Here is a 25,503-nt window from a genome sequence, read left to right as displayed (position 1 = left end):
CCCGGTTCGAGCCATTGAAGCACTTCCACCGCTGAAAGCTCTTTAACGTCTCTTGGAAATGAAATTAAATACAGAAGCACACGCAAAAGTACGTGCGCACGTACAAAGGTGCTCGTTGTTTTTAATCAGCCATTGAGCTTTTATAGTAAGATCAGAATGGGTGGCGACAAACGGGGAAGTTGGTTCAGTATTCCAAAGCACGATTTGGATTAAAATGTCTTGAAGATTCGCGTGCACCTGCCGCCCGTCGGTGAGATGGCAGAAGGAGAGGCAGCGTTCAACACTGTCAGACTTGGCAGGTTTGAGAGCCAAAGCCAGTACGGGAAGCATCTCACAGGGAGCAATTTAACTTTTACCGGGGGGGAAATTTTAGAATCTGAGCTTTAGAATCTGAATAGAATTTTATAGACTATAGAATTTTAGAGTCTGAGCAAGTTTCAACAGTTCCTCCTGTCTGAAGAGCGCTTTTTACCTGGTCGCTGGTTAGAAATACCGTGTTCCCAGTGCCTGCTTGTAAAAATTAAATATACTGCCATGTCGTCCTTAAACCTGGAAAGCCTCATTTGAGGAGCAAAGCGAGTGCTGGGAGATGCGGCCGAGAGGAAGAGGAGCAGCACAGCGCCACGGGACGCCCCGCACCACGTCCCCGGTGCTTCCCTAGGGTCCTGAAGAGGGGAAAGCCCCCCGGGCTGCGGGGGTCCCGGCGAGGGCAGGGCAGCAGGGGACCGACAGCGGGCTGCTCGACGCGGGCACGGGCGAGGAGGGAGGGCAGGGGCTGCCGCGGGAGCAGGCTGCCAAGGAAAAGGAGCAGCCAGAGCAGGCTGCAAGGAGAAGGAGCGCGCAGTGCTTGCTCCGACAGAGTGAAATGAGGGCTCACCCACCGCGAAGGTCAGCGGTGACCGCTACCACTCACACGTCAACATCGCCAGAGGACGTACGCTCACATCACAACGAGATACCGAGTATTTACGGCTGTTTCCAGCAGACTACGAAGTCGCAGTGCACCGAGACCCGGATGCCTTCTCCTTTTAGCGCCATATACAGTAAAAGCTTTAAAAGCATTAAGTTTGCAATCCGCTTCAGTTTAATGCCCATCCTCTGACATTTCCCAGCCCCGAGAAGCTCGCTCCTGAGAGCTTCAGGGGGGCACCCGCACCTCAGAACTGCCTCCTGTCCCTCCGCTGAAAGGCCACCAAACTCAACAGCCGAGGGAAGTTTCACGTCCAGTCCAAAGGACGTCCATTTTAAAGCCACTTTTGGAAACAGCAGACAGTGGGGGAAACATCACTCCTTTATGGGAAAGGAAACACAGCACTAACATTTAAGAGCAGCATTATTCGAGCTGGTTGTCTAAGTCTGGCCTTTCTGTCCCCCATCATCGTAGCGGAAATAAACAGCAAGAGACTGCTCTCAGGTTGCAGAGGAGAACTGCCAACAGTGAGGGATGCGGAAGGAAACGGTCTGACCCGAGCAACGTGATCATCACAGGCCTGTTATGTCAGTAAAACTGCACTCTGTATTGGTTTAATTATAAAACATGGACAAGCAATGCGTTCAAGTTATCAGTAACTGTCCAATAGCAGTAACTGTAAATAAAAAACTGAACTTCAGTGAACAGCTGTCAACTAAAGGGGCTCAGGAGCTGCCCAGGGAGGCGCTGCTGGGACTGGGGACGGTGCCTCAACAGAGAGCCGTGCAGGCAGGCTGTTCTTAATGAGCTGTTAACAGAAGAAAACGAGTTCAGGACTTCAGGGCAAGAACTTCCCTTATTCGGTGTTTGTACAGCACCGAGCGCAATGAGGTTGTTTTTCCTCCTGTTGGTACCTGGTGCTACTGCCAGTTAATAAACCGGGTTTTACATTCATCAGCAAGAACAATTAATGGATCAAGTAAGAACAAGAGACACGACACTTGAAGAACTGCAACACACTGGGGAAGAAAATACAGCTCACTACGTTAGGGAAAAGGGAGATCTGAAACAGAAAGCTGGAGAAAGAAACTTGGAAGGCAGCAAAGGTCTGAGAGCCTGGGGAGATGGCAGACAGCAAGCGAGACACGAGCGCATGAGGCAAACAACATTACAGCTAAATGGGAAGGCGGAATTCTGGGCTGCACGTACGAGGCTGGCACAAAACCAGACGAGGAAGCCCTGCGCCGCAGCTAAGTGCTCTGCGAGGCACCTCCACAAAGTCACAGCCTCAGATTTCCATTCCGGAGAGCGGCAGCACAACTGTCAGACGTGGGAAACGGCAATTCAGCAGCAACGGCTACATCTAGTTATAAATTACGTAGCTAGGGAGAAAACAAATCCGGATTACCAAAGGAGAAAAATATAAAGTGTAAGCGCAGTACTCCTTTAAAAACGCAGGCTGACTAAACTCAAGAGAAAAGCTTTATGACAGGAAGGAGCACGAGCCTGTGCAGCTATATTTCCTGAGCAGTGGCAGAAGCCCTAACATTTCACAAGGCAAAAATCATCTTGTCGATCTTCAGCAACTGCAGAAAGGAACCATCCTGCAAGAGGAGAGTAATTGCTAGATAAGTTCTTTCCTCTTTAGTTCAGCAATCCTATCAGCCCCAGTTCTTATTCTCTCATTTTAATAGAGCTAGCAATATTTTGCCTACATCTAGCACTGCTCTATTAAAGCGTGGTTTCTTAAAGCTTCCTGACCCACTTCCAAACACTCCCTCCTCGCGCTGCGGCCTCTCCACCTCCCCACAACTTGGAGCGTCCCTGCTGTAGCGAAGGCGACATCAACGTCAGCTCTTTCGTGATACGAACTCCAGGACAGACACTGAAAACCAACGCCACCGGAGACAGAGGGCCTCGGGTTCGCTCATTTCTCCACTTTTGCTGAAGGTAACCGTGACACTGTAGCAACACGAGTAAAAAAGAGCGCCTGTAGAACAAACCACAGGTGAGTAACGATCCGAAATTATGCGGCCGACAACAATTACTGCAGCACAGAAGGAACCTCACAGTCACTAAAATCCCAAGCCTACTCCTACCTCCTCAGACAGGGAGACCCCACGTACGGCTCTGCCCAGCTTTCTCCCAGCTCTACAACACAGCACTGCTGATAAAGGCGGCCTCTTGACAGGTTCTAGTTCTCCCCCCATGTTCCCAACAAGGGCAAAACCTGCCTGTGGAAGTGGCTCACTTCGTGCCTCAGCTCTCCGCAGCCAGCCTCGGGTATCCCTTGCTGCTGTTCCTGCCCTCAGCAATGCTGCCTTCCATCATCTGGAGCAAAGATTAAGAGTAGCAACAATTGAAAAAAAAAAACTCTCAAAGCAAGAGGAGGAGCAGGAAGCAGAAGAACAGAGGCACCTGACGCAGTTACGAGCGGTTCTGGCAACTCTCAGGACACAGAAAGCGAGGGGGGAGGAGGGGGCCGCTTCACCCCCCGGCACTCGCTCCGAGTCCCCGTGTGCCTGCAGCCCCATCCCACAGCCCGGGGCAGCCAGCGTGGAAACCAAAGTGCAGCCCAACATCCCTGCCAGCAGCCGTGAGCTAGAGGAGAAAGGAGGAACTAACGCACGCCTGCCAACTTACTATCTGCCGGCTGCGAGGTCAGGACAGATTTCTGCTGCAAGGATTTATTTACAAAGGCCGAACAATGCAAACTGCGTGGCGTTTGCAGGTAAAAAAAATACGTGGCATCCTTTCACTAATCGTTGGGGAATAACCCCGCACAAACACATTCCAACTCACTGAAACGGCAACCTGGAAATCCAAGAAACGTTTCACCGAAGTTTTATCAAGTTGCGATCATTATAGCTGGGAAGAATGCAAAACACACTTCTTTTTTCGTTGGGTTGCTGTGCGGCTTCCTGCACAAAAGTGTTAAAAAAACCTACCCGAGGCGTTCAGTCTCCCTCTCACAACGTTTGAGAGGGAGGAGAAATGCAAGAAAGGAGAACTGGGAAGACGGTTAAAGAAAATATTAGGAATCCTAACCCACTTGTGAAACGAGAGCTGAAATCCACCATGTTCTGTGAGGAGTGATGGCACTGTTCAGCAGAGGAGAACTCTCTCTCGCAGACAGCTACATAAACACAGCGTAGCACAAAAATAACCCCGATACATTAAGAAAGCCACGGTCCCAATAATGCCCAATGGCAAAAATTTTCTTTCCTGTTAGCGAGAAGTGAGAACTCCGCGATCAGCACTACGAGCCGCTGTACAACTCGTGTCTAACACCCCTACACGGCACCTACAGGACTAGGGCTGTACGTATCAAGCCTTGCTGAGGCAGAAGGCACAGCAGCCGTACTGAGGGTTTAACGATGTTTCTCTCGTTAGAGGAGATACGAAACGCCACTCCTTCGAATCACTTGACTAGACCCTATTTCACAACAACGCCCCGGGCTGCGAAGCGCTCCGCTTCAGCGACTTAAGAGAAGCATTCAGGAGTTTTCAAGAAGTGTAAGCGGCGAGGAACGTCCTCGTGAGAAGGTCGGCGCTGGAAGAGCTGGCAGGAAGGTGAGAACCCCAAGCAGACACTTGAGCAGCACAAGTTAGTTTCAAGGACTACCGGCGCTGAGTAAGCGCCTGCTCCGCTCACGGGGAGGCAAGTGGGAGGCCTGGCTGACATCACCGGGAGCACTTAAAACCGTCACAGGCCGCCTGCCTACGTCCCCGACCAGACAAGGCCGCGTTCAGCCGAGGAGAGGTGCTTGTGGAGCAGGGCCCCAGCCGCCCGCGGGTCTCCCCGCGGGCACCGCACCGACTCGGGTCGGGTCTGAGGCACGGCCACGAGCGCTCGGGTTTCACCTGACGTGAGGTTACGACGCGAGCCGCTTTTCTGTTTCAGGAAGCAAGCGGAAGACGCAGCAACTGCGAGCAGCGACGCCTGCCTCGCACGTCCCAGCGCTTTTTTGTCCGGTCGACCAACGCGGCACAGCGCTCGCAGCCGGGCTCGGGACCGCTCGTGCCTGCTCCTGTGGTCACGGAGCTCAGCGCGGCCCCGGCCACGGACGGTGCCTTACGGCACAGCCCCCCGGTGCCTGCCCAGCAGGATGCGACCGGAGGACGTGACCGCACAGCCTGACGCCTCCCTCCCCCGGCCGTCCCTCCGCCGAGCGGCCCCGGCCCGGTCCCAGCGCCCGGCGGAGGGGGCAGGAACAAAGCCGTGCCCGCCGCCGGCTGCCCGGGCCGAAACCCGACGGCTACGCGAGGGGGCAGCGCCGGCCCCGGGAGCATCCCCGGCGCTCTCCCGGCCCGCGGCCTCCCGGCAGCGCTGCTCGGGGGCCGGGGCCTGCCCGTGGGCAGCGGCCGGGAAGGGGCCTCCGGGACGGGGGGCAGCGCGGGGCCGGGCTCCTCCCTCGCCCCCCCCGGGACACAGCCGGTGCCCGCGGGAGGCCCGGCCCGGTTCGGTTCGCCCCCCCCCCGCCCCCCGCCGCGTCTCACCTCCGCGGGGCGCTCCGCCGGGCCCGGGCCGGGTCGTGGTGCCGCCGGGGGGCAGGGCAGGGCCCGGCCGGGGTGGGTGAGGGAGGGGGGAGCAGGGCCCGAGGCCCGCGGCGGGGGGCGGCTCACAGGCGGGCGGCGGCGGCGGCGGCGGCTCCTCCCCGGGGCTCCCGCCGCTCCATGGCGGGGCCGGGGCCAGGCTGGCGGCGAGTCGGGGAGGCGAGCTCGGGCTGGGCCGGCGACGTCGGGCTGGGCTGGGCGGCCCCGGGCGGGCTGGGCCCTGGCCCCTGCCCCGCTGCGCTCCGCCCGTGCGGCCGGGCCGCGCCTCCTCCCGCAGCCGGGCCCGAGCGCTCCCGGCAGCCCCCGCGCCGCCGCAGCCCCGCCGCCGCTCACGTGACCGCGCGGGGGAGGGGGAGGCGGCGGAGAGGGAGGGCACGTGACCCGCGCGGGAAGGGGCGGTGTGACGGCGCGGGGCGCGTCACGGGGGGCGGGGGCCGCTCTTCGCCTCAGGGCTCCTCAGCGGGCACCGGGGCCTCCGCTCAGCCCCGCCGCTCCCCCGCCTCAGCCCAGCCCAGCCCCGCAGCGGGCTCCCCAGCTGCTAAAGCGGCTTTTATAAAAGCATCTTCCAGAAGTGGCTGAAAAAATTCTGAAATAAATTTTAACCGAACCCGCACAAGCCTTGAAAGTTTACTAAAAAACACCACCAGCAACCCTGCCCCCACAGCCTGATCTGACGGGCTGGAACACGGCTCTACTTCGGGCCCATAAAAAAAGAAAATTTAAACTATTTTAACTGGCAGCTAACTCTGAAGGTCTTTCCGGTACTAAAACGTCACCGCCTGCACTACAAAATATGGCCAAATGGGAGCAGAACCCTGCCTGACAAGCGAAGGCAATTACAAGTTCCCTACTTCACAGGGGTAGAGGAGGCACAGGCAGCGGCTCTGAGGAAACAGCACTGTACTGCAAATAGACAGAAAATAATAAAAATATCCTATGAATTCCTATAAGGTTTCCACACTGTTTTTAAAATTATGTTCTGCCAGTGACATTTTTGGTACATCGCTTCTCCAAGCTTATATCCTGCATTATGGTATGTATTATTCCTAACACCCCCACACACACACACAATTTTTACACATCTTGAACAAAATTAGGCTGTGAAGATCTGCCTCCAACACAACTGATGTCTCAGTGTCTGGTTAAAGGCACAGCTTGGATAAATATAACTTCGTAAAGCAAATTAAACCCATGGGGTTCAGGTATGCTGACTCATTTCTTTATAGAGCAAATCCATTTGATAGCAAAATTCCTATTTATTAAGGACACTTCCTCCCCCCCCCCCCAAAAAAAAAAAAAAATCCATCAATCCATAAAAGACTTTTTAATGCAACTTCATTGAGGGCACCCAAAAACCTGCTTCTAGCTGACTGATGTTCAATTTACTAGAATTTAGTAGAGGCCTAGACGAGAAGATCAGGTTGTCCTGTCCCTCCCTTCTGCTCTCCCCTCAGTGGCTGTCCCTCCCTTCTTTTGCTCTCCCCTCGGTTAGCAGTGTTTCTCCTTGAAATGCAACGCCTTTTCCTGAGGCTATTTTTCTACAAGACTGCATCAATTGCTTCACTTCAATTAGCAATGGCAGCTTGAAAGAGGAAAGATTAAATTGAGCCTGTTCCAAGCTACACAGGTTTCATGTAAATATACATGCTCAGTAAATAACAATTCCAAGAGGGAGTTGTTTGTTTGTTTTTGTTTGTTTTTAATTGATGCCTTTTTGTAGGTAACCTAGAGCTTTGGAAGACAGTAATCAAATAAATTACCTTTCCCATTGAAAAAAATGGAATCAAAGCACCTTATAATGAGGTATCAGGACGCAATCTAGTGAAAGATGAGTGGTAAGGCTCTTGACAGGCTGGTGGGCTTTACTCTGTAAAATAAGAATACACAGAGATAAACAGAAAGGGCAATTCACAAAAATTAAACGTATTGTACTTTAAACATTAAAACAACGTGAGCATAGGCAGCCTTACGGCTGGTCTCAGACTTCATCAATGGCAGGCAACGTCAGATACGCAGTGAGAACGGTGAGCCATCTCTGAGTCTCTGCTCATGAGCCAACAGTGGACCAGAAATTAATTTAATGACTCCTTGATACTATCTGTAATTATGTTACCTTATCCTACCTCCCAGTGACAGAACCTGACATGCACAAGCATTTCCTTTTGTCTTTATGAATGGTCCCAATTTGTCTGACTATGGGCACTAAATGTAAACAGAAGCACAAAGAGGCCGACCCCTGAACAGAGTGACTTGCTTTGCTACTTAGTAGGTGTCTGCCAATCTTAAGTTTTTCTTTCTTGGCAGAAACAGCTCAACAGGCAGCAGTAATAACACTTCTGCGTGGAGCAATACACTTCTGACAAAGCAATCTACACACAAACACCAGCAGCATTAAAGAAACCGATGTACAGCGTGGTCATAACAGCATGGCAAGGACAGTTTAGACTCAATCCCCTGTCCTCTCCCTTCGAAACAACTGCCCTTCCTCATCACAACCCCCTTCGCATCCACGCTGCTGCTCGGCTCAACATCAACCAAAACAAAAGCCTTTATTCTTTGTAGCATGTCATCTTCACACAGATGGGCTCCACATCCCTCTTCCCGCAGTCCCCTACAGCCCGGCTGTGCCCTTAAAGTGGAAGTTAGGGATGCGAACTTCCAAACGCACCCGCTTCAGTCATGCACAGCTTGCTGAAGCTGTTAGAGATGACCCTAAACCCAGACCTATAAAAGTACTATTTTCCAAAGTTCCAAAGGCCTTGCATTTTGATTTGCAGTAAGCATGAACTTAACAAATACTGTTTAATAATTTATTAACTTTTCCCATTAAATAGTACATTTACTCAAGAAGACTTAAACAACTTTCTGATAATTTTTATTTACAGTCTGCAGTGTTCTGTAAAACACACTAAAACAGACTAAAACACACAACATATATATTTTCAAACATTTAAATATAAGCACAGTTTATTCAAAAGTAATTCTACACACTACTTTTCCATAAAAATATAAAAAATAGTTTAGTTACTATATTTTACCCAGACCAAGATATTTAAGAATTCTTCCACATGTGATGCCTCCCCCTCAGAAAAGGTAACTCCAACAGTAAGAAATTCAGGAGATGGCATCACAAATTAAAATACTAATGCCAACAGCTCAAGTCCACCAAAAGAACAAATAAGTTTCAATTTATAACCAGCAAGAATCGTTCTGCAGTATGCTTGGATTTTTATTTTTTGCACTAACTTGCTTCTCCCGTGCCAGATTTCCACAGACATGTACACACTTCGGTAAAAATAATGAACTGATTATACTGCAGACTATAATGCCAGTTACCATGTGCTCGACAACATAGATTGGCAATCTTGCATTACGGAACTTTTTTTTTTTTTCCAAAAATATCAAAATGGAAACACTGTCCTTCAGACTTCTTTTAAAAGACAACTCCACTCCTTACTGAGCATCCCGTGAAAATAGCCTTTCTTCTCTCTCCTAAAAAATAGTGCCTGTTTTTGCTCGTCACTACCATTTCTCTGGCTTTACCAACTGTACTCTGTGTGGAAAGCTATTGGAGTTCCGAAAAAACACCCACTCAAGCCCTTCTCTCACTAGGATACATTTAATTTACAAAAAAAAGGCACAAAGATGAAACTCCTAAGCAGCATCAGTCGTAATTCTTCCACCGTGCACTGCTCCTCTTTCTTACATAGACAATGCTACAACAGACTCTGTTTGTCTCAGAAAAATACTACAAAGACATGAAACATGGAAACAGGCAAAGCTGAAAAGACTAAAGCCTCTGTACAGTACAAGTAGCATATTGATCGTTAACAAATGAACACTATTTAAAGTTTTATGTTGCAATTAAGACTCGACCTGGAAGCATCAGGAAAAGCCATCAGAAAAAAAGCTCAGCAGCATATAATACGTTTGCTAACAGCGAGATGGAAGGCCCTCTGTGTGCAACGTTGTGCATTCAGTTTCAACAATGACAGTGCTCTACAGCCAGCAGTGTACAACTTTTGCTTCTATCAGACTGGAGGATTTTCTAAATGTAAGTGAAGTTGCCATAAACAGAGTAGTAGTATGAGATGCACAGCATGATCTGCAATAAAAGGCTTTTGCTTTCCAGCATGTAAACATCCAGGTTACTGGACCTTAGCTCGTATAAACAAATCTGATGATAGATTTTTAAACTAAAAAAGTAAAATTTCCCATAAAAGGATAAACCACAAAAATACTCTTTCAGTAAGTTTCACGTGCCATTTAATACCTTTCATGTCCTATGAACTATGCAAAACATTTAGAAAGTTTTAGCAGTAGAAATGTTGACCAGGTAAACTGCTTGGCAACCACGTGCTCAGAACATCTTTGAAGAATGTTATAATTTGCTCAGCAACAGTTCTTCGCTACAACATATTATTTCTTCTTCTTTTTCTTTGGTGGCTCATCATCAGAACTACTGTCTGTGCTGCTGCTACTACTGCTAGAGGAACTAGAATCTGATTCGAACTCTGAAGAAGAAGAAGTACTACTCGAGGATGGAGACGACGAGGAAGTTGAGGAGCTCTCATCACTGTCACTATCATCATCAGAAGAGGAGGTAGAGGAATCTTCGCTGTCAGATGACGAATCGCTAGCTGAGCTGACACTGCTGCTGCTGCTGGAACTCGTCACACTTTTAGATCTGAAAGAAAACAAATACACAGATGAGAACAGGCCTGCTACAGACGGCATTACAGAGCGCTCTTTATACTGTCGTAATCCAAAGACCAATTATTCGGCCTGAAAATTTCCAGGCCTAACAGTTTAACAATCTTCCTTCCCTCCTGCTCCCCGCTCCCAACCTCCCCTTGCATTCTGAACAAATTAATTTTGGCCCTTTGAGCAACAGCAGAATGACACCATGCACGTGAAGTAAGTTGCCCTGGACAACATGAAAGCCCAAACTGGACTACAGGAAAAAAAAGTTAAGTTTGAAAGTTGGCAAGGCTCCTGTTCATAGTAACGACTAGCGTCTTCACCGACTCGCCTGAATAGAAGAACAAAGTTGCAGGAAAAGCAGGAATGTGCTGTACCACTGAAGCCCCACGGGAAAAAGTAACAAAGATCAGCTCCCTAGCACTGCAATGAGAAGTGAAATTTTGGCAATGTGAGTTGGTGGAAGTTTCATCAGTGAGATTTCACAAACGTCAGAATTGTGCTCAACGGAAACCGTTCTTAGATTACTCCTGGCAGAAGAACCCACACTACCTGCCGCTACAGGATGCTTTGTTTTCGGGGTGGAAGAGAAGGTATGGAAACGGTCCAGGATAAAGATGGAGTTAGGAACGCTGTAAAGTGGATTTCTGTAGGCTCTGCAATTTATTTTTTTTTTGTCCTCCATGTCTAGCTCTTACTGTAAGGCTGCTGTTCTCAAGATCAAGGTCTTTGCTGAAGTGATGTAATACGAATTCTAAGAAAGTACAATTAAGTTCTTCCATAAATCTTTCTCCAAGCAAAATGTAAAGGTACTAATCCACCCTTCTTCCCACCAAATCAACCAAACACTATGCAAAAATGCTAGAAATAATAATGCAGATTTGTAGGTTTTATCTCAGTGTTTGGTTAAGTATAAAAATTCAGGAAATGCCTACGTTAAATCTGTTAGAGAGTAATGTTTTTTCCATCAGATCAGCCACTGTCATGTCAACTGATGAATCTGAATGCTTGCAATAAGCTATGAACCACTGAAGTTTTTACAATACACGGGGCATCGGTTCCCTCTCTGTGCACAGACATAATGGCTGTTTATAAAAAAAATCATAAAGGCCGGTTAAATACAGACATTGTTGGTGAAAAACCGGTGAAACAAGATAAGAAAAAAAAGTGTCTATTTTAAAGCGGAATTTGGCATTTTCTGGGCAAACTCCCATAGAAACCAGTAGTTTCAATCTAAACAATTTACACTGAAAGCGCAGACCCGTTTATACGGGCAAGGATCAGAGGATCCCCTGAATGGTAAGCCTGACAAAACATTTTTTCCCCCCAAAACATCCATGTATCTGAAACATCAGATACAATACTCGATACCTTCACCTACACGAAAGCAATGGCTAGATCCATGAGAAAAGAGCAAGCAGACACTTGTTTCCAGCTGATGCAATAGGCAGCCTATTGGTAGGTACAAAAGGAAGATGGACATGGGAAGAAGCAAAATTCACCTATTTTATCTTGTCCTAATTCGGTAACGTGACATCCTAGGTGCTACATGTTGGGAGGTCTCAGATTTGTGGGTCTGCTGTACCACTGGAAAAGCACAGCATTTCTCCAACAGACAAGCATTCATTCTCCCCAAAACAAGCTCGCAGACGTTAACTACTACTATTATTCCATGCATGATGAACCACGGCATTACTGCTGCATTTGGTAACATCGGCTATCACCCCTCTCCGAGATTTTACCCTAACTCCATTGCAATCACCTAACAGCCCCAGGTGATTTTAAACATGCTGCTTAAATCAAACCTACAAAGTTGGGCGCAATCACCTGGCTGTTCACATGCCGGATTGCCTGAAGGAACAAGTGCATTAGGACACGACTTAGGACCCTTCGGACAGGCAGCATCAAGGGGGCTTCCAATTAATAAACCAAGTATGCCATACAGGAGTGATGAAGCCAACATAAACTCAGAGACAGTTCTGTGCCACCTAAGGTTACAACATTGTACAACAGTAGTTTTGCCTGTTCCTGTTTTTCTGGTTAAGCCTGTAGCTTCCTTATTACTGTTTATATCAAAACAAACACACACTATGTAAAAGGTTAGCGCTCACTGCTGCCAGAAGTCTCACTTGTGCATTTTTTAAGTCTGGAACTTACAAATCCATTGTTTCGCTGAATTTTCTGCATTTCTTTTTTCCTCTATCATACTAAAGATATAAATGCCATGTGACCCGGAAAGGAATTTACATTGATGGATTCTATACTTGCATAAAAACAGGATAACAATTCAAGCATTGCAAAGTTGTTAAGTGTTAAGGAAACAATGCTCAAACCACCCCCCAACCCAAATTCTTTTGTTCTTTTCCTGCTGGCAGTGGTTTAGAGCTTAACTACTCTGAAAATCATTATGCCAAGTAAAAGACTGCAACACATGAGAAAGCTGAGGAAGGAAGAGATCTGAAGTATATTGTTAAGAAATCGGCTAATTTATGATCTCACTAGCCATAAACAATTCCAACAATAAGTGAACGCTACCGAGCAGGAAGCCCTTGATAAAACACATTCTGATAGTAGAAGATACTAATCAAGCACTCCAACAAAGCCATATTTAACACGAGAGCTTCATATAAAGGCAAGTTTTAAAAAACTGCTCTGGCTCATTTAATGACTGACACACAAAGCAAAAGGCCTTGCATTTAAAAAAAAAAAACCACAAGACTGTTTTTAACTGGTCAGATTTAGAGACAGAGGTCAGTCAACTAAAGGCAAAGAGACACTGAGGCGATTACTGTACGGACATCCCCCGTTGTAAAACTTGTAAGGTGATTAGCAGGAGTCTTACAGCCAGGGCTCTAGCTGCTCCTGAAAGGATTTTGCTAATAGAGACTGAAGTGGACTCCCATGCTAGCATTACTGCATATGCAAAGGAGGAAGAATGGTAAAAGAACTCTTGGCTCAAATTACTATTTTTTTTTCCAGGGATGGAGAATGGTAAAGGAGGAAACGTTTAGTTCCTAGATTTTTTATTGATTATTTTTAAGATACGTATTTCATTCTCTAGACAAAGCTCCAGAGAAAGAGAGCTGTTAAGAAAAAGGGATGAAAACAAAAGGAGGGGCAAGATGGGTAGGTGGAGAGAGTACAGACTAGAAACAGTATGCCGTATGCCATTCTTGCACAACTGTTTAAACTACTCGATGAACGTTGAGGCAGAAATAGGAAGACTTATTAAAACAAGATCACACAGAGATAGGAGAATGACCAGGGAGAAAAGCAGACGACAAAAACTTTAAAGTTTTTTGGACAGGGAAGAGTACAAACTCTCCCAAATATCTGCCATGCAAGTGCCCTCAACAGGCTAAAAGCTTAACAACAAATCCGCATCTGCAACGTTGACTTTCAGTTTCCACACATGCCCCTTCCAAACTGCCTGCTGCAATACCCAGTGCAAGATCACACACTGAGTAGCCGTACAACTCGTCATCGTTCCCCACATACCTTTTTTTCTTGGTCTTCCTTTCTGCAGTACTTTCTCCAGCGCTAATTAAGGGGAGGGAAAAGCAATGCCTTTGATTAATGCAGTAGGAAAATTAAATATACAACAGCACAGAGGAGCTGAGTTCAGTATTAGTAAACTGGTTTCCCCCTTACAGAAATCTGCACTGCCCAAAGCTCCTTTGGTATCTATTTTCAGTTGCTATTCAAACTAGAAAAACAATACCTACAAATCCAGGGGGGAAGCAGCAATTCACCTCTAATTTTCTGTGTTAAGAATGCTTTACTCACCTGTACTTTTCTCTTTTGCATTATACAGACAACATCTTGGGACGGGAGAAGCAGCGGGGGAATACAGATACAAAAAAAGTTCTGTGTACCCGTATTTAGCAATAACTGAACCGATTGAAACAAAGGATTAGAAGATCGGATTAGTCTGGAGCTTTCATCATGCGTTTCTTTCAGGTACAAAAGACACAAAATCTATTTATATGGATGCTTTCCAGCTACTTGTCTTTCAGATTGCCATGTATTCATACACTCGCAGAACGCAGCAGTAAAAGAACCTTTCTTTGGTGATACTTAACACACCACTTTAAGAGATTTTTACTAGTCTCCAGTTTGGGATTTTTCAATTATTTTTAAATATTTCAGCCATGTTTACCGGTCACATCCTCTTTGCATCCTCTTTTTCCCCACTGTAGGAAAACAGCACATAATTCAACCTCGAATGAATATTTGTGATTAAAGTAATCCCTCATCACGTACTTACAATGTGCTAAATGTGCCACTGATATGTGAGGAAGTTGTTCTTTTATGACCCAGAATACTTTTGCCTCAACTGAAATTATTACTGAAAGCCATCTTAAGTACACGGAAATAACAGTAACCATTGAATTAGAAAAGTAGATAGCAGCATGTGCTGATAACATGTTTCTTCTTCTTCTTCTTCTGGAGTTCTTAAGCGTAAACTATGTTTCAATAAAAGTACCCAATGCCATTTGTATGCTGGCAAAATGAGATTCTGCAAGTTTTTCTTTTTCATACCAGTTGTGTGAAAATATTATGATTATTACACAGAAGAGTTTTCCACACCCCTCACAAAATCCCGTTGACAAGAGGAATTGACCCTCAAGCTTTGAAGCAAACTACAATCCCTCCGGTACGACTGCCCACTGCTCGCATTTCTATCGTTAAGGCCGTACGCCCTTACCTAGGTAGCCAGGGACGAGTACCAGTGAGTACACAGAGCTACACCCCAAAGTACCTACGGGGAGGCCTGTGACTAAGCCAGGCTGCCACGGATAGGCCTGTGCCTCCCTCTAGCGTTTTAACATATGTATAATTCTGTGAGTTTGCTACTTTATGAAACCACCCAAGGGAGAGCGGTTAGTTGGTTGCGCATCAAACAAAGCTGCTTCGTTACAATTGCTTGGTTTCCCTGTGGCACCACCCACTGCCTCCAGAACCCTACATAAAACTCAGGAGTTCTGGTTTTAGTTAATTGTAGCAGTCTTCACTAAGGAATAAACATCATCTCACCTTTCCTTCCCTCTCAACTCCTCTAGGACTGAGAAGCAGCAGGCTCTACTGACGCCAGCAAGCTAAACAGTGACAGAAAGCGGGTCTTCAAATCCTCAACCTGCTCGCACGAGAACTTAAGGAACCAAGCAACTGAGGAACTCAGGAAGCCGTATTCTATTACAAAGAGCCTCCGACTATTTTAACCTTACCTCAGTACACTTTATTTTTTGTTTCTGATGCACTTAAAGCTTTTTTGACCCAAAGCAAGAAGCAGGTGTTAACAAACAACGCTTTAATCTTGTGGGGTCCGAGTGTACAGACGCCACCTACCACACACAACGGTTCTGACTCTGAACAAACGCCTCAGAGCCTGGAAGAAAAGGCCACAGAAGAAGGCCTAGGGCACCATTTTTCCCACCCACCCACAACATTACCTTTTCATTAACGAACCGGACGTTCTCATTGTGCCAACCTTACCTTTGCTGCAATAACAGTCGCTTTTCTTTTTCTTTCAGAACTTTTGCTAACTGAGCTGTCCTCGAAGGTCTGTGCAGGTATTTTCTCTTCCCTGTACATTCATACGTCCAATGGCCGAACTCCAAACATTTCTGACATCTTACATGCTGCTTGTTTGCCTCCCTACAAAAATGCAGAATTGCATTAAGTGACTGATTCCAAGTCTGTTCTACCTATTGAAAAAATACGAGTTTTCTTTAGCACACAAATTCTTAGCAATACATACAGCTATGTTTAAACCAGAGCAATGTTCGTGGGTGCTTTAACTATTACACATCTTGAATCGGGACAAGAACAGTAATGTACACACAGAATTTTGGCAAACTCATGCTACTTCAGTTATCAAAATATTCTCGTATCAACTACTTATGAAAGAACAAAGAAACACTTTTCCTCTGTTCCAGAGCTTCAGCTTAAGCCTCCTTCTGCTCCAGTAGCTAATGCTGAACTACTGACGTTAACTGTCAGCGCACCGAGCAACTGCACCTGAATTTCACTGTACGCTTGCAACCTGCATTCCTATAACCTAGTATTTAACCCTCAACTACTGAATGCTTCCAAATTACCACAAAGAGCCTGGGATTCTGAGCAAGTAAGACAGAGCTGCTTCTACTTGTAACTTACTTCAACTTCCCTAAGATTTATTAAAGCCTGTCAGAAGATTCATTGCAAGAACAGGTTCTTGTTTACTTACTACTCTCTACCATCCAAACACAAGAAGTATAAACGAGCATTTTACATCTGCATTTCAGTTTTCAGCGATCAAATTCTTTGATCATTTTTAGGTGCGAGTTAAGTGAAAAAAATTCAGTTTTTCATATTCTAGCATTTAATCCACATTTCTGAAGTTTAAAAACAAATCTGTTTGCATTTCTTCTCACAGATGTGCTCCTCCTTTACAAATAAGGAAACTCACAGCAGCCAAGTGACTCACTCAAGGCCATATCACAAATTAGTTTCAGAGCCAGGACTTCGTAGCTCTCATACAGCTCACTGAAACTGCTGTAACTTATTTCCACCTTGCATCGTTTTTTCAACATGAAGACACTCATTTTTGACAGCCAGCACATCTTAATCATCCAAAATTAACAGCCTGGCCCAGCTAGGAGGAGGATCCTCAACTGTTCACTTAGTATTTAGAGCATGAAGTGACGGACGAGCAGCGAACACCTTGCTCTCAGAAAGGGGCGTTGCTTTTCAAAGCAACGTAGCGGTTGTTTCTCCTTCGCATCTAGCTATCGCTTTTTGTGACAGTTCTACCGCATCTCAAAGGGAATCTTATTTTGAACGTTCCTTACTCTCTCAACGCAAAGTTTACTTGGCTTCATGATTTAGCTTTAGAAATGTTGACGTAAATCAGCACTGTAAGACTAACTGAACTTGCTACCTACACCGCACAGTTAACTCAAACTTCAGCAGGAAGCAGGAGCTCTTGCAAGGAACACCAACAAAACAAAAAAATCAAATCAAGGTCTTCTGAACAGTTTGCTTTGTCTTGCCCTGGTCTTCTGGCTCTACCACAGGAGTTGCATGTAAGCAAAACAAGGACACTATCTCTGCTTAGTCAACACAGAAAAACATTCACTTTTTGTTTTTTTGTACCACAAACCAGCCCAGACCTCTCTCCACAGGAAGAGAAGGGCAGCTCAAAGCAACAACAACAAAATTCAGTATTTCCAGGGCTCTAATACTGCTCACATGACTAGGGCACACAACTTTATGCAAGCTAGGACGATAAGATCAGGCCCTAAAAGCAACGACCAGGAAAACAGATCAAAATAGCTCAGCAACTACAGACCTATAAATATATCAACACTAACAAGCTTTAACATTAATGAAAAGCATGAGATTAAGGTAAACTTTTAACACAGATCAACGGCTACAACCTAAAAGCAGAGATTAGCAAACGTACAATTCAGCAAACACCCATCAAGCACCTAAAGATGCAACGAGAATTGTAAGAAATCACTCCTTAACCTCTATAAAATAGCAACCTAAAAGAACCAGTATTGTAAAAGTGCTTTGAAATTCCAAGTTATTTTCCACTGGAAAATAAGAAAGAACAATTAAACTATACTAAACAACAAAAAAGGAATAAAGACGCAGAAGCCATCTACACTTTATCCACCTGTTGTGACCAGACAGGACAAAAAAAACACTCTTGAAAAAGCAACCACAAATTGTTCTACGGAAGGGGGGAAAACAAGCAAACAAGAAAATCCTCACACAAATAATGACAGTGGGACGCAGGGATTTAATGTACTTAACATCAACAAACACAAGCGTTGGCTTTTCCTCGTTTCGTTGTTGGGAAATCAGATCCCTTCTGTACCGAGGGAATTCCTGGCAAGCACTACCCATTTCTGAGTAAAGGGCCCCTGCTTCCTTCCCCCTACCCATTTTTACAGGTCTGTAAGCACACGACAGGACCAGGAAAATGCCATTTTTAGAACTGCACAGCCCCCGGCAGCCCCCCGCCGCCTTCCCCCCGGCCCGGCCCGGCCCCGGCCGCGCTGCGGGGCGCTCGCCTGCTGGCTGAGGGCGCCGTGCCCGGTCAGCGGGGCCCCCCCTGCCCCTGTGAGGGCCGAGGACCGGCCGCGGGCCCCCTCCTCCCTCTCCCCCCGTCGCCGGGCCCCGCCGCACTCACGCCTGGCGGCGGGCGATGAGGCGGTGCATGGGAGTCGCCATGTTGGCGGGCGGGCCGCGGGCGGGGCCGCGCTGCATGCCGGGACGCGTGAGGCGGGCCTGAGGGAAGGCAGAGCCGCCCTCTGGCCGGGGCGCGAAGGCTCCAAAGGGACGTTACAAAGAGCTAAATGTCAGAAAATAACAACTTCACCCCCTATCACATCATAACCAAAAACATTAACCCTGCTGCGGTGTAGGTACACGACCACAGGCCAATAATCCCTCACGTATAAATCCCTTTTCAGGGACTGACGCTGACAAGTCAGGCTGACCCCGTGTCCGTGTGGACCCAACGTGCTCCATGCTTGACAGTGAGGAAATACACTTCAGAAATACACTTCAGGCATCTCCAGGAATTATAAGGCAAATTCTTTCCCCCGCCCCACTAAGCCCAAGGGACTGTAGCCCCCAGCTGTGCCAACAGCAGCCAGTATTTTTGGCTCCTGCATCACCTCCTTACGGTCCCTGGCACAGGAGGAGAGGTCAAGGGACAGAAAAAAAAAAAGAGTAGCAGTGGCTGGAGCTTTCTGAGGGCACATACCTGGCAGGCAGCCCCTTGGGACTCTCTGCCAGCTGGCACAAGTAGAGCAGCCCCTATCCTGAATTCAGGGAAGCCAGGAATGTGGCTTCATACGTTTGCTTTATCAAAACTCATTGTTATGTCATGGGATCGGTATTAAAATAATAACGTCAATCTCGCTACAAAAATCCTCAAGAAAACATACTCTTTAATGTTGAATTGGGATTACTCCTGCTGTTAGTATTCCAGGATATTTTATATCCAGCCATTCTCAGTATTCATCCAGAACTGCCCTACTGCAGGGACAACCGATGGGCAGTGCGTGGGCATTCCACCAGACTTCTACATTCACCAAAGCAGATGAACCATTCTAGATCCTTAGTAGTTTAGTAACAGCTCTGTGGCTCTCTAAAATGTGCCTCTTGGGAGTAGACGGTATTCATTTATTACATAAAACAAAAATATATATTGTATTTCCTTAAATTCCATAACATCCAGCAGTACCAGTTGGACCAGGGCCTTCCTGTGTTAGGAAATGTCGGAGCAGGATTAAAGATTAAAGACAGACCTTGGTCAGAGAAGCTTACACTTCCCTCAAGACAACGTACAAGGTGGAAACACAGATGCATAAGAATAAAATATATGTCACACATAATACAGCAATAAAAATCTGATTTTTTCAGGTGATGATCACCCCACATCTGAGGTGTTCTGCCTCTAATGGTAACTTGTGCTGGTTGGACTTGATGATCCCGAAGGTCTTTTCCAGCCTAAATGATTTTATGATTCTAATATCACAGCCTGGAAATACGAGAGCCAGAACTTCCTGCTGTGTCACACATGAAACATGTCAGAGCACATGTGCTGGGAACAATGGCACCGATTAACTATCACATGGGGAAGGTATGATACTGAGGAATTCTTAGATATAAGCAGCTCCAACTCATCAGGATTAATTACTGTGTGACGAATTGAATATTGTGGTAGTTCCTGTCTCCAAACTCTGAAATACTAATGTCTAAGGCTAGTGGCTGTTTCTGTATGCATCTTGTTTTCCTCTCTATCTGGCGTTTCTTGTGGTATCTAATAATTGTCCTGTTTTGGCTGATGCTCTGTGGTAATCTGTGAATAATTACGTCTGGCACCATAGCTACGTTCTGCTGTGTGATGCCTGGTAGGTTATAAACACACCAGAGTCTGGCCTCAATATCTGAATCTTGATGTCTGGCATCTGACTTTAATGGAGAAAGTCAGACAGCAGCATTTCCTGTTTTGGGATTGATCTATTTATAATAATCCATGCTTACAATAAATCCCTGATCCCTTTTTACCTCAGAATCACTTAAAATCTTAGAGTAAATTACACACTGATAGCAGTATCTGTACTCTACCCAACCACATTTGGTGCTCCTGGCAGCTGCGACACTCTCTGCGTGTCACTGCAGCAGAACCACAGTTCCCTCAATGTGCCAGCGCAGCAAGGTTTGTGGTGCCATGTGCCAGAACACTCACGGAGCGTGTGGGCTGTTCCTTACACAGAGACCTTAAAGACACACCTGGTACTAGACCAACCCACTAAAAATCCTGCTATCCGAGAAGTTTGAAAGAGTGCTTGTCACTTCAGAGTCTGTGGCTTCCTACAGCCTGCAGCCTCCTCGGGGCAGCGTCTCACAGCCACTCCTGACATTTGGTAACTCACCGCGGCACCCCTCAGAGCGGGATGCAACTCCACGGACCGAATGTGCAGAGTCACGGCGTGGCGCTCAGCTCCCTGCCAAGGGCGGACGGACCCGGGCTGCTGCTGCTCAATGAGCTGACTGGGACCATAAATCCTGCTCTTGCACACCAGGCTGCTATTTAAAGTCGCAGTATCATTAACCTATTTCTAAATGTGCTGGGCAGGGAAATTGCTTTCCAAAATGTGCCCCTCTCTAGACAGGAAAGGGGGGGTATGCAGACAACACAGGAGAAAAAACTGGAAGGTGCTGAAGCTTCGGTGGCACAGACCTCGAGCTGCCTTGTCACGCCATCAGTTGCTCCCACTGTGCTTCCACCTCCCTGAACTTTTCTGTGCCCGTGCATTGCTCTTGAAAGCAAGGCGTCACAGTATTTGTTAAGGGTTTGTGTGTGCAACAGGAAGAACGGAGCCAGAGCTTTCTCAGGAAGGGCTGAGTCAATGAATAAACAGTTAAACCTCCCTCGCCAAGACTGCTGGTACTAGTGCCACTCACACAAAACTGACCAGTCTTCCAAAACGACACGCAGCTCAGTAGCTGGTAGTGCTACTGCTGAACAACAATAATGACAAACTGGGAGCACTAGCGATGGTGTCACTTGGCATTTTTTTAAATGGGCATTTTACCATATTTTTTCCCCCAGCTCTCTTGCAGAGTAACACAGAAGGCCCTTATTCAGGCAGAACTGCAGGCTAGAAAAAAACCTCAATGATAAGGACTACAGTAAACAGACTTCAATCACGCCCTGTCCAGAATTTCTTGCCGCTATTCAGCTGTACCTTCAGTAACTGGGTTTATGCAAGGTACTCCGTTAAGGTAATAAATACATCGCCGTTGGCCAGGTTGCTTTGCTTCTTCACAGAGGAACCAGGCTCCTGTGAAACTCTGTGTTGCTAGGTTTGGATACACAAACCGCTTCTTTTAAAATTGGCTCAGGTATTTCTAAGAAGCACGACAGCCTAGGATAGAGGAAAGTCTTTCACTCTGTTTTCTGTCACTGACTTACAGTAATGGCTTTCCCCAGCCTCAGTTATTGTACACGGGTGTCAGTCAGAGCAGGATCAAGTCCTGTCCACCCAGGGCAGTGACATGTTAGGCTTAACTAACAAATAAATGAGCAGCATTATTAACAGGCATACATACGTACAAACATATGTTTTTCAGCATGCCGATAGCTAACACTGGGACATTCAAAATTCTGTGGAAAATCACATTTCCTAATTCAGAACAAAAAGCAAAAAATTTGGCATTGCCTATGAAATAAAATGCCTGAAAGAAATGAAGTGCTATTACCAATGCATGTTTTATTTCTCTAATTAAAAACTTCCCTGATCTGATTCTTTTACTAGAGCATCTGGAGTCCGAATTTCAAAATAACTTAATTCCCAAGCAACAGTGCCCGACCTGTAGCGTAGCTCTAGACTGCAATCCAGGAGCAGGGGATGATGTCTGGCAGTGGTGGAGCTTTCACCAGAACCCTGACTGAAGGTGGTTTACCAGAAAGTCTGGCTTGGTGCTGGACTGCCACACATTTGGGCTGGTTCTGAATCAAATACCAAAGTTGCAGTTACCAAATCAAGTATTTAAAAAACACAAAGGAGGGTTTTCTGAAAGTTCTTCTACCTTTTCCAAACACCAGTTGCCCTAATGGAAGACACTGTCTCTCCCTACAGAGCTTTCCTTAAAAATGTAGCCAACCTAAAATGAAGAAAATCCCACGGTTTATCTGCATCACAAGGAAAAACAAACAAACAAAAAACCAGCCACGTGAAGCTAACACTTGCTACAGTGAACGCTGAGCACAGAAGTGGTACTCCGCTGGTCCCTTAGAAGTGGTGCAAAGAGCAGAACTCCTACTTCCCACCAGAGCGTTCTGTGCGTGCTAGGTTTATGTGATAGTTTCCTCCTGTCCTGTCTGATGGGTTTCAGACTGGCCTCAGTCACAGCAAGCTGTAGCACATCAGGGTAGGGGAACTCCAGGTGACATCCATCTGTTGTGATATTTCAGCGTGCGAGAAACAGAAATATGGGAAACCCTCCCTATGCATAAAAAAAAAAGCAAAACAAACTCAAAATATCTCAGCTATGTTTCTCTGTCTCATAACTTCCCAAGCAAGGTGGGTTACTTCATTCCCTCTTCTGTGTATTTTCCTTGCGGTAGACGTTGCTGAACATATTGACGTGATATTGGCGTGGTGAAGAGGTCTCCTCCTCCATCAGTCACAAAAAGTATTCGTTTCACTACTTAATAGGTAGTGGAAGATGGGACAAGATAGAAATACTTAGGGTATACAGAGAATTAATGCTAGTGTGGGGATAGGTCTGTTCTATTAAAATTGATGCAGGCACTGAGAATTTCTATCCGTAACTAAAGCCCCAGCCTGGCTCTAGGTATGAACATTCCCAGCTGGCAGAACAGCAGGCTCCTTTGGTATCCGCCATATAAACAGACAATTAGAGGGAGTACAGAAAGCTGGAAGAAAAAAGATAGATGGGTCAGCTGGAACCGTTACTCAAGCTTTGTGTGAAGGAAGCTTCTCGAGCCTCAAATCGGGTTAGGCTTCGTTGGGTCAGCCGTTGTCAAACTACATTGGAAGGGATAACGCACCCCCAAAATCTGTCATCTAAATGGAAGCCCAGCCACAGTTCCATAGAAATTAAAAGAAAAAGTGGGCTTTATTATTACAGGGCATTTAAACAAACTTAATTTGTGATCTTAACCTCAGATACCAACAGTCGGAAGTACTGGCTAGCGCAAGACGAAATCCTTTAGACAGAGAAAGCTGGTATTCCCACTTAGAAAATGCCCTAACACGGTGTCCGTTTGGCACTCGCCACCTTCAATAGACTGCTCTGGATTTTGAATGCTTCCAATCCGTTCCGTGCCACCCGTGAACCTGGGGCTCCCAGCCACCCTCCTCCCGAGGGAGCGGGGCCGGCAGTGTTACTATGGGGATGTTTTGTTGTCCTCGCTGCACCCTCCGCAAGTGCCTGCGCCGTGACTGTTCCGAGCTCCAGCCTATAAAACTCCGCAGTATTTTTAGATCCTCGGCTCACATTTCAGCGAACACGAAGTATCTTTGTGTGTCAACAGATCAGAAATGGCTCCCGACGGCGCGTGAAGCATGTCGACGTAGCAGGGACGTAGTTTGTGCAGATTGTGGAAGCTGACATCATTAAATATATCGCTGGAATGTATTAAATTGATATACCACAAATTCAGATGTTCTTCTTCCCCGGGAATTCAGCCACAGCATACAAAGGAGCCTCGGTGGCAGACGAAAGGGACGCGCTGCCCGCGGTGCCTCGCTCCCAGCCCGCAGCAGAAGGGCCAGGCCAAATTTTCAGTGGAGTCTTCAAGATTTAGTTTGGTGGGCCGCTATCTAGCTCTCACACTTCAGTACCTGCAATAGCTTAATTAGTAAACACATGAAATCTAATCCTATTTCAAGCTTGAGGGGAAAGTATGGAAACCAGAATAAGGCGGAAAATTGTCTTTTCAACATCCATTTCACTGCAAATTCTTGAGATAACTGCACCGGGGGAAATGGCCCCAGAATAACTTTTCACAGGACGGCAAGCTAGGATTTTCTGAGAACTGCGTTATATGTGGTATGATTCTTATTACAGTTCGGGGAACACGATACCCCAGCTCCCCTCACTCCAGGAGATCGCAAAGCCCATTTGTATCTGAATATCCCAGAATAGCGCTATGAACCATACATTAGATGACATGCAAGGGCTATTTACAGCAGACCAAAGAATAGCCTGTGACAGACACCAGCTAGGGCTTATTTTAAGCTCATATTCGTTTTCACGTTTAGCCTGTGCTAATGAATTACAAGACATGCCTCTGTAAACAAAGCCTGAAAACACTGGCCTTACACTCCTATACTGTAATGGCAGATCTGTGGTTTGTAGGCACTTGTGCTTAGCATACGGATAATAGGAAAAGAGAGGGCATTTAATCGGCCAGGCCGAGGTTTATTTGTGCAGTTCCCAAGAGAAATAAGTTTCAGAAAAGTCTTGGGGCTGTCAATTAACCTAGATGCGTTATCCTTTTCTCCTTTTCTTTATACCCTTGGCTTTTGAGGAATAGATATTCACAGTGTCTGTCATTATACAGAGGACCTGTTTGCAACTCAAAGCAGTGAAATGGTGGCAACAGAACAGAAAATTATTCCTTCTTCACAAAATACCCATGAGTTTTAGGCCACATATAATCCTTTTGCTTTTACTACATTCTCTGCCTTGTGTGTTCATATACACAGCAGTAACATAAGCAGCTTGGTAGCAACATACACGATACATTCGAAATAACAACAATACGTTCAGGCAGGAATATTTAGGTCTGATAGGGGTTCGCAGATTACGTATTTAAATGCACAAGAAAAAGGCAAGTTACTCAGAAGAAGACAATCTGCTCTGATGTTAGAAATTAATGTAAATTCATGTGGTACAGTGCTGCGCTACCTCATAGCTGAGTTTTGCCTTGATATTTCTTAATGTACTGGGACATTTCTAGCAAAATGTGCTAGAAAACAAGTGAAAGGAATGATAAATGTGCAGATTTTCCCCCATAATTTCCACCGTGTCAGATTTATTTACTCTTGATTTTCACGCTCCGGGTCGCCTTGAATAATTAGATCTCATGACAGAGTTTTTCAAATATAATAGATACCTCTATTAATTGAAAGCAGAAAACCACTGAACTTAAAATCCACAAGCTCTTGGGAATTCTCTTCCAGTAGTAACCCATTTTCAGAAGCTGACGGACAGTTTAACCCCGAAAGGTTTAAACACCGTAACGGCCTCAGTGCCCACCCGAGCAGACGGCACGGCCGTGGGACACCATCCAC

The 25,503-nt window shown here is 46.3% G+C and overlaps 2 protein-coding genes across 5 annotated transcripts in view; both read right to left on the bottom strand.

The window, feature by feature from the left end:
* AFF4 (ALF transcription elongation factor 4) overlaps positions 1-5,502 on the bottom strand; it is a 49,541-nt gene extending 44,039 nt beyond the window's left edge. The window contains exon 1 of one of the 3 annotated variants that reach the window (XM_050713712.1): positions 5,411-5,502. The gene's annotated coding sequence lies outside the window, so the exon portion shown is untranslated. Of the gene's footprint in view, positions 1-4,774; positions 5,173-5,410 lie in introns of those variants that run through there. The other 2 variants (XM_035560686.2, XM_050713713.1) reach the window with 2 other exon arrangements.
* Positions 5,503-8,325: 2,823 nt separating this feature from the next.
* On the bottom strand, positions 8,326-18,429 carry ZCCHC10 (zinc finger CCHC-type containing 10). Of its 2 annotated transcripts, XM_035560818.2 has the most exons (4): positions 18,351-18,429; positions 15,665-15,826; positions 13,667-13,708; positions 8,326-10,154 (listed from the first exon to the last, which is right to left on the bottom strand). In XM_035560818.2, exons 1-4 carry the CDS (start codon positions 18,425-18,427, stop codon positions 9,887-9,889), a joined length of 549 nt encoding a protein of 182 aa, XP_035416711.2. In that variant the 5' UTR covers positions 18,428-18,429; the 3' UTR covers positions 8,326-9,886. The 2 variants fall into 2 exon arrangements, with proteins under 2 accessions (XP_035416711.2, XP_035416713.2); XM_035560820.2 differs by lacking the exon at positions 13,667-13,708.
* Positions 18,430-25,503: the final 7,074 nt, after the last annotated feature.

Source organism: Cygnus atratus, chromosome 14 (genome assembly GCF_013377495.2).
Source record: "Cygnus atratus isolate AKBS03 ecotype Queensland, Australia chromosome 14, CAtr_DNAZoo_HiC_assembly, whole genome shotgun sequence".
Lineage (NCBI taxonomy): Eukaryota > Metazoa > Chordata > Aves > Anseriformes > Anatidae > Cygnus > Cygnus atratus.
Note: the sequence above shows the minus strand (reverse complement) of the source record. Positions and strands in the feature narration are given on the sequence as shown.